General features: G+C 45.1%; 1 protein-coding gene across 7 annotated transcripts in view; it reads left to right on the plus strand.

Annotated features, from left to right (window-relative positions):
* The window catches only part of PIP5K1B (phosphatidylinositol-4-phosphate 5-kinase type 1 beta), a 293599-nt gene that overhangs the window by 151708 nt on the left and 126058 nt on the right, over positions 1-15833 (plus strand). For all 7 annotated transcript variants that reach the window (XM_082696658.1, XM_082696655.1, XM_082696656.1 and 4 more), the window contains one exon: positions 10724-10854. In XM_082696658.1, coding sequence (XP_082552784.1) covers positions 10724-10854 — 131 coding nt within the window. The remainder of the gene's footprint in view (positions 1-10723; positions 10855-15833) is intronic.

A 15833-nucleotide genomic window follows, 5' to 3' on the forward strand; every position in this document is an offset into this window, starting at 1 on the left:
AATTTCATCTGCAGTTGGTGGCATATCTCTTTAAGGGCAATTAAGTGCTTGTAATTTACCACTGCTGAATACCTTAAGAGTACAGTATTTTTCTGTTGATGAGAAGTGTTTGCTTAATATGCTTTTCCATTCCAACAAGAGAATGCTTCACTGCCAACCATATAAATAAGGTAGAGATTATTTGAAAGAAACCATGGAACATGAAACACCTTGCCTTTTCCATCACATTTCGAGAATCAAACCTTCCTCCCGACCCATGGATACACAAGGATTCTCTTAAAAGGCTGCTTAGTAATAATAGAAAATTAAATACAAAACGAATCTGCCTTGGGCATCTGACAAGGTTGTTTAGTGCCCACTATGTCAAAATGACCTTGTTAAGAGGTCATTTTACCACCTGGAAGGTCTGTGTAGGCACAGGGGAGGACGTGATTATTCTTAGTCAATATCTCCAGTGTTCTTATTCTCAAAAATGTAGAAGGCTGCAGAAATTATATCAGAAAAGTGGTTTCCAACAGGAAAAGTAACAGAATACCGCAAAAGTCATTTATAAAACCACACCTACTGGGAGAAGCGAGTCACCGTGTCTAGCTGCCTTGTAAACAGAGACTGCACGGAGAGAACAGTGGTTAGAAGGTGCACTGTGAGGGGAGCCTGGGTGGCTTCGTGGGTTTAGGCCTGTCTTCAGCTCAGATCATGATCCTGGGGTCCTGGGATCGAGCCCCACATCGGGCTCTCTGCTCAGCGGGGAGCCCGCTTCCTCCTCTCTCTCTCTCTCTCTCTCTCTCTCTCTGCCTGCCTCTCCGCCTACTTGTGATCTCTTTCAAATAAATAAAATCTTTAAAAAAAAAAAAAAAGGAGAAGAAGGTGCACTGTGAAACAGAGGACCTTTGATTCTGGGAGTCCCTAGAAGGGTCCTAGACCTGCCCTAAATTTCCTCCTAGGTCAGGGGAAGATCTAGCCCCAGAATAAATTTAGAGAGACAATGGGAGACAAAAATAAAGTTGATTTTGATTACGTTTCATGAGAGTGTAGCAGTTACATAGGTTTCTAGCAGTGAGACCTTGACCTGAACAAAATGAGATTTAAAGAATGAGCAGATTCCAACCATGAATGTGTGTGTGTATATATGTAGATATTTAAATTCATCCCTTTAAATGTATTTATAAACATAGTAACAGTATCTTGATTGAAGGACATTTCTTTTCCTACATGTAACAGAAAACTTAGAAAATTCAAGAAGAATAAGGCTTAAAAGTACAAATCACCTAGCATTCCACCACCCAGAAATAATCATACTGTTCGATATATTTCCTTCCTGTCCTGTTTTCCTCTGGGGGCGCATATGCAGTCATTGTCAAATTTCATTCTATGTATTTTGTACCTTGCCTTTTTAAGCTAACATTTTATTTTTCAAAGTTAAAAGCACCTTTTAAAAATATGGTTTAGAGGATGACATAATCTGACTGGAGTTTATCAATTAATTGTGTCAAGCGTTCAAGATCCGGACTTGGACTTACTTAGGAATCAGTGATACGAGAGACAAAAGAACAGAGACTTTAACCCACAGTTTTTGATGTCCCAGCAAGTTGTAACATTCCTATCAGCCACTTGGTTGGGATTTTTGTCACTCCTTCAAATTCTCTTTTCTCGGTTTCTCTAACGCCATGTTTTCCTGATGTTCTTTCTACTTCTGCGGTCATTCCTACGTCACCACCAAAGGTTCTGCTTCCTGTCTAGTCCCTAAATGCTTCACCAGGCTCAGGATCCTTCTAGAACTCATCTGGCTCCTTGGTTTTCAATAACCTTTATATGCCAGAAACACTCAGATTCCAATTTTCAGCCCAAACCTCTATTCTAAGCTCCGGACTTGTATCTTAACATCGCTGACTGGAGTCTTGTTGGCATCCCGGATGGAAGCCTTGAGCTTCCCCAAGAAAAATGTTCCATCTCAGCCTCCTCACGTCAGCCGAGCAACCTCTGTCCTCTCTGCTCTTGCAGAGAAACACCACGACTTTGCAGTACTTTGCTCACCCTGGTTTCTGGCTCCTGAGAAGTCCTAACTCCTCCTAACACCTCTCCCATTCATCTTGTCTATCTTTTCATCTCCGTGAACCAGGATAATAGTCCCCCAACTCCTTTCCCTCCGCTGGGCAGCTGGAACAATCCTTTCCAAATTAGGATGCTGTTTCCTTATCAAAACAGAGAAACCCTTAGCATGGCCTGTAGGTCCCAGATCTGGGGCCACTGTGTCTTTCCAGCCTCTAGTTCTGGCACCTTCCCTGCGGCCCACTGCGGTGTACGCCGATGGTCTGCTTTCGAGTCCCTGAATCCGTTCCCCGGACCTCCTCACAGGAGTCTCAGTCCCTTGAGGGCTAGGACTCTGGCCAGGCTACTCGTGTGTCCCCCACATGTAGGAGAGCACCTGGCCCACGCGGGGCCCCCAGCCAGCCTGCGGACTGGACGTTCTCACCTTTCGGGTCTCTGCCCGTGTCCCGTTGCTTGGGGACAGGAAATTCTCAGACCTTTGTCAAGTGGAGGAACAGCATCTGACTGAATGGAGTTCTGAGGGAGCTTCTGTCTTTGCCTGTGGCATCTGCAGAGAAAATGCCAGAGTCAGGCTTGAAGTAACAGAGAATGATCTGCAGAATAACGGGGCCTTCACAGTCGGCTCCACCCTGGTCCCTAGACCACGTACGTGGGTCGCTTACATGGAAATGGGACTTGGCGCGTACCATCCAGTTACCGATCTTTGGAGAGGGGAGACTCCCCTGGACTTCCTTTGCTGCGGCGGCCGTAGGAAACGGACAGAAAGAGGGGATGGAGAGAGTGTTTGAGTAATCTGGAGGTGAGAGGTGGCCCCACTGCGTCTCAGAAGGCTTTGCGTTGCCCACCTACAGACTTCCCCATGTCTGTAGTCCAGGACCCGTGTCATGCTATCTTTCTTTTCCCTTAGTTATATCACCGGCACAAAGAAGAGTCTTAGGCCTCTGTCGTTGAGTATAGGTTCAGAGACAGCACTGGGGTGGGGGCGGGGCAGTACCCTGGACTTAGGGTCGGGGACAAGAATTGTTGGACAGGAATTGCCTCTTCTCACGATGAAGGGGTGTTATGGAACGGGGTGTTTATGGCTTAATGTAAGGCACCTTGTCTGTGAACATCTCTAATTCAGAATTAGACTCTAGATCTGTGTGTGGTTTTGGAAAAACAGACATTCTGAAAAAAAGAGAGTGTGTTGGACCCCTTCCTTGGGAAAAATGCACACAAGTAGAAAATGTCTTATGTGGTTGTTAGGGGTTCACAGACCTGGAAGGTCAGCTTGGTCAGAGGAGAGACAGAGACAGAGAGAGAGAGAGAGAGAGAGAGAGTGTGTGTGTGTGTGTGTGTGTGTGTGTGTGTGTCGGTGTTGGGGATGGGGGTGGGGATCTCTTTTTATATCAGGATGCAGGAGGTCCGTGGAGCTCAGGAAGGAATATGCTATCAGACGGCTTCCGGGTCAAGCTAAAGGATTTGGACTCAACCCTGCAGTGAGGACACCAGGAACCCCATTAAGGATTTCAGGCAAGGTGGTGACACCATGAGATCTGTCCTTCAGATAAAAATCACTGTGGCCTCATCTCTGTTGGCTCTAATCCCATAATTAGTTCATCAGAATGCGTTGGAGGGAAAAATGCTGCGGACATGAAATGTTTTCATACTTCCTCTTCAAGCCGATGACATCAGGTGGCCCATTAAGTGATCGGGTTTCTTAGACAATGTGCTGAAGAAAGCTATATCCTGTAGCCAGTGTCATTTCCTTTAAATCTTACTGTTGTTGGAATCGCTACTCCCCTGACTGTAGGTTTCCGTAGATGTTCACTTGTGCTGTTCCTGTCACCGTGATGCGCTCCTGGTGCCTGCACTTCCAGCTTCGGTCAGATCCGTCTCCAGCGGAGAAACTCAGGCACACGCAGCCATGTGCGGGGAGTGCTGACCCAGGGGCCTCAGAGGACACAGGGTCATTCCTGGCTCTTCCACGCACCTGCCGAGACGTTTAGGTGCAGTGAATCTCCCCGAACTGCCGTGTCTTCATCTGTGAAACGAGCTTTATTTTTCTTAATGATTTTATTTATTTATTCCAGAGAGCGACAGGACAGGTGTGGGGGAGGAGCAGAGAGAGAGGGACAAGCAGATTCCCATCCTAGTGCAGAGCCCGACATGGGACCGAAACCAAGAGTCGGATGCTTAGCCCACGGAGCCGCCAGGTGCCCCCATATAAAATGGGCTTTAGGGGCGCCTGGGTGGCTCAGTGGGTTAAAGCCTCTGCCTTCAGCTCACGTCATGATCCCAGGGTCCTGGGATTGAGCCCCACATCAGGCTCTCTGCTCAGCAGGAAGCTGCTTCCCCCTCTCTGCCCGTCTCTCTGCCTGCTTGTGATCTCTGTCTGTCAAATAAATAAAATCTTTTTTTTTTTAATGGGCTTTATAAATAAACCCTCCCTACCTGCCTAACAATATTTGATCGCATAACAATTTGATCCTGCCTGTGAGGATCAAACATGATCATTAAGAGATAGTGCTTTGGAAAATAGAACCCATTACACAAACGCCAGCTCACGTTCATTTTTCCTCTTTGTATTACCCTTATCCGTGCTCTGGTTTGGGTTAGGAAAGAGGGGCTATGGAACTAGGTGTCAGCGGTTTGCTTTTTTGTGATGTTCTCTGGTTCTTTCTCGGAGTATGAAATGCTTGAGAGGTTTTCCTAGTTTCCAGGCAACGTGTTGCTGCCACTTAGCCCATGCAAAGTCCTGGAATAAAAATAGCCTGTTTCGCTGTGTTCTGAAATCTAGAACTGTATGTTTTGAAGGAGTCAGAGGTCCCCGTTGGAGCTGGAAGGGAAAGACGGTCACGTCCCAGTGCTTTTAGAACGTGCGCAAAGTCTTACTGAGAAGACAGGAGAGGCTGGGTGTCTGTGAAGCCGTCCACCTGTTACTAGTTCACTGGTCTCTTGGTGGCTGTCCCCACGGAAGGAAGAAGAGCTGTGGCTCAGACTGGGCAGGGAAAGAGCTCCTGCCAGCACTGTACATAGAAGGTCCTTCCTCAGCATTGCACTTTATTCATCCGCTAACCAGAGACACTCCAGCTAGCATTTTTGTTTCATAACTTGCCCAAGCATGGCTGTGTCAGAAAACACGCCAACACCGCCTGTCACCATGCCTCATGTCCCCTGGGAGCACTTCATTAACAAGTGACATTAACCAGCCTTTATACTGGTTTACCAAGCGGTTTACAGCTTTGCCTCAGCTTCCTCGTGGCTGTGTAGGACTAGAAGCAAAATAAACTTGTTTTATCCCTATTCTATCAAAAGGAATGGCTCCCACCGAGCTACTTCCTTTGCTGAGGTCAGACAGCTAGACTTGAAAGGGAACTTCTGACTTGGATTCTAGGCTCGTTTTGGAAAAAAAAACAAAAAACAAAAAACAAAAAGCAGTTGCGGAAGCCACATGGGCTTCCTAGCGAGGATACACCACCCGCTAGCAATGTGACTGGGGCGAGTCACTTAACCTTGTTGTGCCCTAAATCCCCACCTGGGAGATGGATGTGATTGTTGGTACTTCTCTGGGTCCTTGAAAGGATTATAGGAGTTCAGAAATTTTGATGTCTTAGGCCACGATGTCGTTAGTGGCTTCCAGGTGTGAGTCCCAATCCCACATCTTCTCTAGCTGTGTGACCTACTGTAGGTTACTGAACCTTCCTGAGTCAGTAAAATAGAGATGGTTATAGTACCTGCTTATAGGGTCCTTGTGAGAATAAAAGAGTTCAAGTAACCAAAAGCACTTAGAACAGTGTCTGCCACTCAGTTGAATACACTGTAAGTACATGCCATGGGTACTGTAGCTTGTGAATGTGATGGTGGTCTATCTAGTGTGTGGCACAAAGAGCTGATCCAAAAAATATTAGCTTATTTTACAACTTGTAGTTTCTCCCATCTGAGCTCTTGAATTTTAAGGAGTCCGAAGGGAAGGTAATAGGATCACAAGTCTGTTTTGGGATTCAACAGAAACGGACATCAACGGGGCCCTTTCCAAAATCTTATTCCTTCAGTAACTCAAAATTTAATCTTATGCCATAAGAGGAAGAGTTTTCCAGTGCTCCTTAGAGCAAGGGCAAATTCTTGAGCTTCACCCCAGATCTCTAGAATCAGAAGAGCCTGGAAATGTAACCCATCCGTCTGTTCTAGGTTTTGAATTTGGTTTGCAATGCCCACTGACTTTTTTTTTTCAAGACCATTTGTTTTAGAGTAGTTGTAGGTGAACAGAAACATTGAGAAGGTACAAAGGTTTTCTTTGTGCTCCCTGACCCTCCCCCCACAACATGCATAGCCCATCCCCCACCACAGTGGGGCATTTGCTATGGTTGATGAACTTGCATTGACGCATCATAGTTACCCAGAGTCCATGGTTTCCTGTATGGTTCACTTCTGATGCTGGGTGTTCTGTGGGGCTAGACCCATATATAATGACATGTAGCCATTGTTACAGTGTCATACAGAGTATTTTCCCTGTCCTGAAAACCCTCTGTGCTCTCTGTTTCTTTCCCCAACCCCTGGCAACCCTTCCCCCAACCCCTGGCAACTGGGGCTCTTTGTGGTTTCTGTGGTTTTGCCTTCCGTCTGTTGTAACAAGTATCCCAGAGATTCTCATGTTTTCTCAAGTTCGAAAATACCAGATGTAGACTCCTGCTGCTTTGGCCACCTTCTCTTGTTGGGGGTCGGGGAGGAGGGTAACGGGCAGAGAATTGGGTACTCCATCTGTAGGACAGGTGTTCTAGCCCAGGGAGAGCTAGATGACTGAGTTAAGTAGAAACGTAGGGATAAATCCTACCTGATCTTGGTGGATAATCTTTTTAATGTGCTGTTGGAGCCTATTAGCTAGGATCTTGTTGAGAATCTTGGCATCCGTGTTCATCATTTGGTCTGAAATTCTCCTTTTTGATGGGGTCTTTGCCTGGTTTGGGGATCAGGGTGGCTTCATAGAAAGAGACTGGAAGTTTCCCTTCTGTTTCTGTTTTTGAAACGGTTTCAAGAGAATAGGTATTATTTCTTCTTTGAAAGTTTGGTAGAATTCCCCAGGGAATCCGTCAGGTCCTGGGCTCTTGTTTTTTGGGAGGTATTTGATCACTCCTTCAATTCATTGCTGGATAATGGTCTATTCAGGTTGTCCGTTCCTTCCTGTTTCCGTCTTGGAAGTTTCCAGGAATGCATCCATTTCTTCTAGGTTACTTATTGGCATGTAACTGTTGGTAATAATTTCTGATGATTGTTTCTATTTCCTTGGTGTTAGTCGTGATTTCTCCCCTTTCATTCATAATTTTATTAATTTGGGTTCTCTCTCTTTTCTTTTGGATTAGTTTGGCCAATGGTTTATCGATCTTACTGATCCCGTCCCAAGAACCAGCTTCTAGTTTCGTTGATGTGTTCTACTGTAACTCTAGTTTCTATCTCCTCAGTCTCTGCTCTAATCTTGATTATTTACCTTCTTGTGCATGGGGTTGGCTTAATTTGTTGTTGATTTTTGCAGTTCTTTATGTTATAAAGAGCTGATGTATTTGGGATTTTTAAATTTTTTTTTTTTTTTAGTGAGACTTGGATGGCTATGTAATTCCCCCTTAGGACTGTCTTTGCCATATCACATAGGTTTTAGACTGATGTGTCTTCATTCTCATTGGTCTCTATGAATTGTTTAAGTTCTTCTTTGATTTCCTGGTTGATCCAAACAGCTAGGTGGTCATAGCTTCCAAGTATTTGAATTCCTTCCAAACTTTTTCTTGTGGTTGAGCTCCAGTTTCAAAGCATTGTGATCTGAGAATATGCAGGGAATAATCTCAATCTTTTGGTATCGTTTGAGCCCTGACTTGTGACCCAGGATATGGTCTATTCTGGAGAAAGTTCCATATACGCTTGAGAAGAATGAGTATTTTGTTGTTTTAGGGTGGAATGTTCTGTATTTATCAGTGAGATACCTCTGGACCAATGTGTCATTCAATGCTCTTGTTTCTTTATTGATTTTCTGCTTAGATGATCTGTCTGTTACTGAGAGTGGCATGTTAAGATCCCCTATAATTAATGCGTTCATATCAATATGACTTTATTTTGATTAACATTTGGCTTATGTATTGGCTGCTCCCATATGGGGACATAAATATTTACAACTGTTAGATCTTCTTGGTGGATAGACCCTTTAAGAATGATGTTTAAAATCTAGTTTATCTAATATGAGAATTGCTACCCCAGCTTTTTTTTGAGGCCTGTGGCATGAAGGATGCTTCTCCTTCCCTTCGCTTTCAGTCTGGATGTATCTTTAGGTTCCAAATGTGTCTCTTGTAGACAGCATATGGACGGGTCCTGTCATTTTGTCCAATCTGCAACCCTGTGCCATTTTATGGGAGCATTTAGGCCATTCACATTGAGAGTGATTATTGAAAGATACATTTTTATTGACATCATGTTGCCTGTGAAGTCCTTGTTTCTATAGATTGTCTCTGTAAATTTCTGTTCTATGTCATTCTTGGGTTCTTTCTTCTTTTATAGAGCCCCCCCTTAATATTTCTTGTAGTGCCAGCTTGGTGGTGACATACTCTTTTAAACCTATCTGGTCTTGGAAGCTCTTTATCTCTCCTTCCATTTTGAATGTCAGCCTTGCTAGATGAAGTATTCTTGGACTCTGAGAAACAAAGTGAGGGTTTTGGAGAGGAGGGAGGTGGGGACTAGGTGATCCTGGTGGTGAATTGCATGGAGCCATGTATTGCATGGTGGTGTACTCCATGTATTGCATGGAGCCCTGGGTGTGGTGTGTAAATAATGAATCTTGGAACACTGAAAAAACAAATTTAAATTAAAAAAAAATACAGATAGTTCCAGAGAACAGTCGAGGGGGGTGGGCGGTGGCAGGGACCAAGCACTTTGAAAGCACATGACTCTGTTGATAGGTCTGGAACAGAACACTTCAGAGGGTTGGGTCCTCTGGAAAGGGCTGATGTCGTATCTTGTGCCATACTTCTCTGAGTGATGGCTAGAGGAAGGAAGGCGTTTTGAATTTTTATGTGAGGTTAAAATAAAGAAAATCCATTTCAGCCTTCAGAAGTCAGAGCTCTTGGTACAAAAGGTCACCAATGCCAATTGGAGGCATTGCAGAGCTAAGAGGGAGAATTAAAATAGCAAACTTTTTGTTTTTGAAGCACTAGTTGCACTAGAGGCTTGAGTTCTAAGTCTTTTGCCATCCTGCTGCCCTGGGATCTTAAGTAAAGAGCATGTGGGAAAGGAAAAACAAGCCATTTTTCTTCCTCCTGTTGGGTGGAGGGTGGGGAGTTATCCTCAGAGGAGGGGCGATGTAATTGCAGTGGGGTGAGCAAGCCACCAAGTGATGACTCCTTGGGGAGAGGGTTGTTTCCAGTTGTGTAGTGCAAGAGGCTGGTCAGTACTGATGGATGTTGGCCTCGAGTTTGATCCTTGCTCCCCACATTTCCTTGATTATGGAGATAATCCATTCTTAAAGGCTTCAAAATTGTCTCTATGCATGAGGCTCTCAGACCTTCTAAACCTGTTGGGATGCTGTTCCATGATCATAGAGGAGATGCAGAACCAAGCTAATGTTGTACAACCTTCCCACCCACCTCCCAGATTGGTGACCTCTCCTACAGCACTGTCATCCTTGGTCACCCAAAGCTGAACCCCAAACAAACCACCTCTAGCCCCGGGCTGGGTCCTCAGTCATCATTTGTTGACTTTGCCTGAAATGGCCACACTTTCACAATCATGCTGAAGAATGCCTTCTCATTTGCCTAAATGGAGTCATTCTGCTATTTCTCCTATTATGTTGGTTAAAACTGTGCACACACACAAATGTACGTATATGTATATATGCACATAAAGGTACACACAATATTCCCCAATTTAATATTATGTGAATTTAATTATGGAATGATGCTGGGAAAGTGGTACATTGGAAATACTGGCATTCCAGTGCTCCATGTTTGATCACAGATCAGTGTAGAAGTTTTGCTGATGGATCTGTGACAACACCAGTAAGCCATTCACAGACTCAGACTACTCTTTGTTCTCTCATTTGTTATGAAGATACAATACTCTTCCTGACTCAGCGGTGTGTTATAGAACTTCAGATTTTTTTTTTTTAAAAATGTGACTGTAGCATATCTATTTTGGCAGAAATTATAATGCTATGGATTGAAAGTGCCCTAACAAATGTCTAAGTTCTTACTAAAAGGGAGGTGGGGATTTAGGACTGTAATCTGACCTTAGAAATATCTGTAGGAAACATTACCATAAAAATAATTTGGTATCAAGAAGGGTTCTTGGGGCGCCTGGGTGGCTCAGTGGGTTGGGCCTCTGCCTTCAGCTCGGGTCATGATCTCTGGGTCCTGGGATCAAGCCCCGCATTGGGCTCTCTGCTCAGCAGGGAGCCTGCTTCCCTCCTCTCTCTGCCTGCCTCTCTGCCTACTTGTGATCTCTGTCAAATAAATAACTAAAATCTTAAAAAAAAAAAAAGGGTCCTCAATGTTTGCAGTTAATTAGGCTAAGCATCAAAAGAAGCATCCTATCTTTCCAAACCCAGCTTCCACGTTGCTTAGGGACAAGAAAGAACATCTGACCTCATTCTCCTGGTATTGCTGCTTGTGACCCTGAATGAGACTGTGGAGGTTAACCCTGACCTTTGTTTTCTTTGCAGACTGCATCATCTGCTATCAAAGGTGCTATTCAGCTGGGAATAGGATACACAGTGGGGAATCTCACTTCCAAGCCCGATAGAGATGTCCTCATGCAAGACTTTTACGTAGTGGAAAGCGTCTTCCTGCCCAGGTAAGAACATTTCCACTTGCTAAAGAGCCTGCCGAGCGGTATCTCCTGGTTGAAGGCTTTCATACCTTCACATGCATATGTGTCCACGCTGGACCTTTAGTGGACCCAGAAGCAGTGCCAGTTGTGGCTACTTTCTTTGGCCTCAGGTGGCTTGCATTTTTTTTTTTTTTACGTGGAGCTGGGCAGTAGGTTCTGTCCTATGGGCCACTTGTAATTAGTCACGGTAATGCCTGGAAAATGGTGTGAAGACAGACTTTGAGATTCAGCAGGAAAGAGTGCGGTGCTCACGGAGCAGCGTCTGCATGGGTTCAGACAAAGAGGGTGTCGTGGAAGCAGCAGCTGGTGCCAGGTGGTTGCTCCCCCCAGTTTCAAAGACGGGCTGGGGGCCTCATATCTGAGCTCAGTTATTAGCTCTTCCCTTGTGATGACTTTGACTTAGTTTCCCTCCGGAGAACTTTGGAGACTTCTGCCATTTTGACACCATATTTGGAAAACACCCAGTTAACCACGCGTGTTGCCTCCAGTTTTATTGTGTTTGGGGGTGGGGAGATCAACACAGTAAATAAATGTGAGGCAGATGGTAGTGGTGGCTGAACGCGGCGTGAATACCTGCATCCCACAGAGCTGTACGCTTACCCACGGCTTAAATGGTAGCCCTATGTTGCGTAGCCTTTACCAAAATAAAGTTTTAAAGCCTGGCACCGGCTCAGTAGAGGAAGACAGGTAATCATGATTGAATTGGAAAGGTCACCGCTGCTGACAGGATTTTTCAAAGAGAACGGTCTAGCCAGTAAAAATGCAGATACTTGATTTGGGGGCTTAAGGCATTTATTTTGTCTTTGGGGCAAGGAGGTTTGACTTGTAAGGCACGTTTTTACTTTAAAATAAGTATTTCTCTCTCAAATAAGTCTGCTTTCGTTATCACTTATTACTGGGCTTGGGTGAGAGTGGCTGGGGCTACCCTCGGGCCCTCAGGGTCTACATTATGTTATATTTTTAAAAGTCTTCAGGGAAATGATACTTGTGTGTATCTCCAGGTGTCAGCTGTCTGGAAATCAAACCAGTAGGTGATGAACTGAAACAGCCTCGTTTTGGTTTAAATGCTGTGGGATGAAATACAGAACTATCAGAACTTTTGAAGTTCATTTCCCTTGGGTCCTTAGCAGCCCCCGGAACTAATTTCCAGACAGAAGATGGACAACCCAAGGCCTGAAGTAGAGGCCTGTTTGCTCACGACACTGTTGATCTTTCTGGATTTAGAAATTGTCCTGTGTGGTTTTTACTATTTTTTATTATTTTTTTACAAGATTGTATTGATTTATTTGAGCGGGAGAGTGAGAGAGAGCACGCACAAGGGGAGGGGCAGCAGCAGAGGGAGAAGCAGACTCCTGAGCATGGAGTCCGACACAGGACTTGATCCCAGGACCCTGGGATCATGACCTGAGCCAAAGGCAGATGCTTCACCGCCTGAGCCACCCAGGCGCCCCTGTGTGTTTGTTTATAACAGTCTGTTTAGCATTCCCAGAAAGTATGCATTAACTACATTTTTTCTCTAGAAAGTCAGAATGTCATGAGTTTATCTGAATCTTTTGGTATGATCTGTGGTTAATAATTGCTATAAAAGTGCTTGTGATCTGTTCCGGCCTCTACCCAGACATTTCAACCAGAGGTTTTTTACATTGGCTAAGAAGAACAAGAGAAACGGAGGTCTTTTGTGGGAGGGGGGCTGGCAGTGAGCTCAGGGTGCAGAGAGCAGTTACAGCTGCAGATGGGTGGAGGAAGAAGGGAAAGTGCTCCATTTCCCATGGTGTCCGATCCACAGAGGCAACTGTGGAAGGGCCCCGGGGAAAACATGGCTCGAGCAGGTGATCCCCAGACCTGCAGCTTAGGCTCACCTGAACTTGTTAGAAATGCGTATTATTGGGCTCCACCCCAGATCAGCTGAATCAGGAACTTTGGGGGTGGGACCGAGAAAATCCTTCCAGAAGGTTCTACGCGCAGAACTGAGAACCACTGAGCTAACATGGTACTTCCCGTGTTACAGTGATAACCTTTCCAGTAGCTCCCAGATTTCGTTCTTGGAGTTATTACGTGATTTTTGCAACTAGTAAAACTCCAAATGATTTTTAAACTAATACCTAAAATTTCAAAATCATATCTATTTAGTAACTAAATGATAGAGGACACTCTAGGAGATACTTTCCGATAAGGAACACATACATAGGTCCTCAGAGGCATGGAAGGCACTTTCTCGGGGCCATGAATTCTTTTATTCGTGGATGATTTATTATAAGCATACTGCATTTTCTGATGAAGACAGATGAGGTTGTTTTTCACCTTTTTCTCCAGGAGTAGGAAAGCTAACATTGTCCATACCTAGAATTTATGTCTTTCTTTTTTTTTTTTTTTAAAGATTTTATTTATTTATTTGAAGGAGAGCACAAGCAGGGGAGGGGCTGAGGGAGAGAGAGAAGCAGACTTCCCACAGAGCAGGGAGCCCAACATGGGGCTTGATCCCAGGACCCCAAGATCATGATGCAAGCTGAAGGCAGGTGCTTAACTGACAGGGCCATCCAGGCGCCCCCAGGATTTGTGTCTTTGACCTTCACTCTCTGTGCCAGGATAGCAGCACCAAACCTTGCCTGGCAACCACGTCACACAGCTGGTTAACCCTCTTTAGAAGAACCCACTGTCACATTTGAAGTATATCATTTCAGGATCCTTCCCACGCCCCCCGGCCGTGCCAGCCATAGCTCCTTGTTACTCTCGCAATCAAAATGCCCCACAAAGTGATGAGCAAATCCAATCCCTTGACCCTGGCTATGGCTTCATGGATATAGATGCCTGTGAAAATTAACAGACTGTACTTTATCGTATCTCTGTGATGCCTCAATAAAGTTGCCAGAAAAAGTTCCCTCCCTGCCTGCCCATAGTTCTCTCCACCTGCCTGGAGACAAGAGTTGGTGCGGGGGAGGGTGCTGGGCAGGACTGTCCCCGGTTAAGAGCAGCTGAGTGTTCTGAAGTGTCTGATGACTCTGAAATGCAAGGAATCTATCTGGGTCATAGAGGAAACTAATTGCTTAGGGCGCCGTGAGATGTTCTAATTCACTACTCATGAAGCTGCAGGATCTGTTTCCCTTAGCAACAGAGCAAACGGTGATATTTATTTAGTTAGTTATTTAGTTATTTTAAAGGGGGGCTTGGCGTTATTTTTAGACATTATGCATTTGTCCTCCAGATGATTTCGCTTTGTAGATGGAGAAGATCTGGACTTGAGATTCGAGGGATGATATAAAATCCCTTGGGCGCCTGGGTGGCTCAGTGGGTTAAGCCGCTGCCTTCAGCTCGTATCTTGGTCTCAGGGTCCTGGGATCGAGTCCTGCATGGGGCTCTCTGCTCTGCAGGGAGCCTGCTTCCTCCTCTCTCTCTCTCTGCCTCTCTGCCCACTTGTGATCTCTGCCTGTCAAATAAATAAATAAAATCTTAAAAAAAAAAATCCCTTTCAACGATCTGGTTCCATGATCTTCCAGAATCAAAGTAGATGAGTAGGAGGGTGGTCACCGGATCTTCATCTTTTGACTCCAGACTCCAGAAACTCAAAGTTGTGGATCCATTTCCATGTGTAGATGAGATGAGGAAGCAAGAGGATGTTCTGTGATGTTCTGCCTTGTGAACATGAACCTGGGGTGGAAAAAGGCAAAATTTATGAGGGCCAGCTATGAACCACCCATAGTTTTGATATAATATTTATGTAACATATAGTATTAAATTATTGGGTTTTTTTTTTCACATTTACCAAAAGGAAAAAAAAAAAAAAAAAAAAAAACGTTTTACGTAGGAAGTAGGTACGGCCTCCGACCGTAAATACCTTGACCCAAGGCTGTGCAGCCGATGAATGGCGAAGGCAGGATCCGGATTCGGAGATGGCTGGCTCCTGAGTTTGGGGTTTTCCTCACACTGTGGCAGTAAATAAAGCACAGTTGCAGGATTTCTGCTGTTTTGAATCCGAAAAAGGATCCAGCTTTTACCTCAGAATTACCAGCCTAAAGCTGTCTCTCCAGCCCCTTGACAAGGAGCATGAGTCCTTCCCTCTGACCCTCCCGGAGGCCCCACCACAGCCTTCCCTGTGAGGGAAAATGTGGCTTGGAAGCAGGCAGTAGAAGGTTATATACCTTTCCATATTCGAGAATAATCATCTCCCTAAAGCATGTGTCCCGCATCCTAATCTCTTCGCTTACAAAATGGAGTTCAGTTTGCTGTCGGGACCGTCACAGAGCGCAGAGGGCCCGTAGGTTTGATGTCTGACTCTTGGGGATTTATGTGAATGGCCGGAGGTATGATAGGCTCACTGGTTGGAGAGTTAGCCAGGGCTACTGTGAGGGTGAAACAGTTTTCTAGACGGCAAACAAACATATTGGTCCGCAGTTCGTAGGAACGTCATCGGATTTCAGGGCTGGATGGTACAGTTTTGGTAGATGAGCCAAGTGTCCCTGCGATTCAAGTAATGTTGACATAAACTCATCCAAGAACCCATCCGTTACCCCATGGGTCAGCGTACTACAGCCCACCGGACAAACCTGCCTCCCTGCCCCTTTTTGCTAATAAAGTTTAATCGGAACCCAGCCCTGTCCACTCATTTACATATTGTCTGTGACCCCTTTCTCACCATAACCTAGAGGTCTGAATGGTTGCACCAGGGCCTCTAAAAAGACTGCAACCCCAGCTGGGACACGCATTCTGTACCACATCCTACGGACACGTGGACGACACACCAGACCCCCAGAGGAGTCCTCCCCGCTTTAAAGAGGGAACGTGGCCTTTCCTGGATAAGCCAAATAGTGTGATGTCCCTTCGGGTCAAACTCTTTAAATATTTGTTCAGCATTTATGTAGTGGGGATAGGGAGAAAAAGGATTTCCTTTTAACAGGAATCCTTTTAACAGGAGGTAAATACCCCTCCTTTTGTTCAAAATAAAAGGT

This window comes from Mustela nivalis (genome assembly GCF_964662115.1).
Source record: "Mustela nivalis genome assembly, chromosome: 13".
NCBI classification, from domain to species: domain Eukaryota; kingdom Metazoa; phylum Chordata; class Mammalia; order Carnivora; family Mustelidae; genus Mustela; species Mustela nivalis.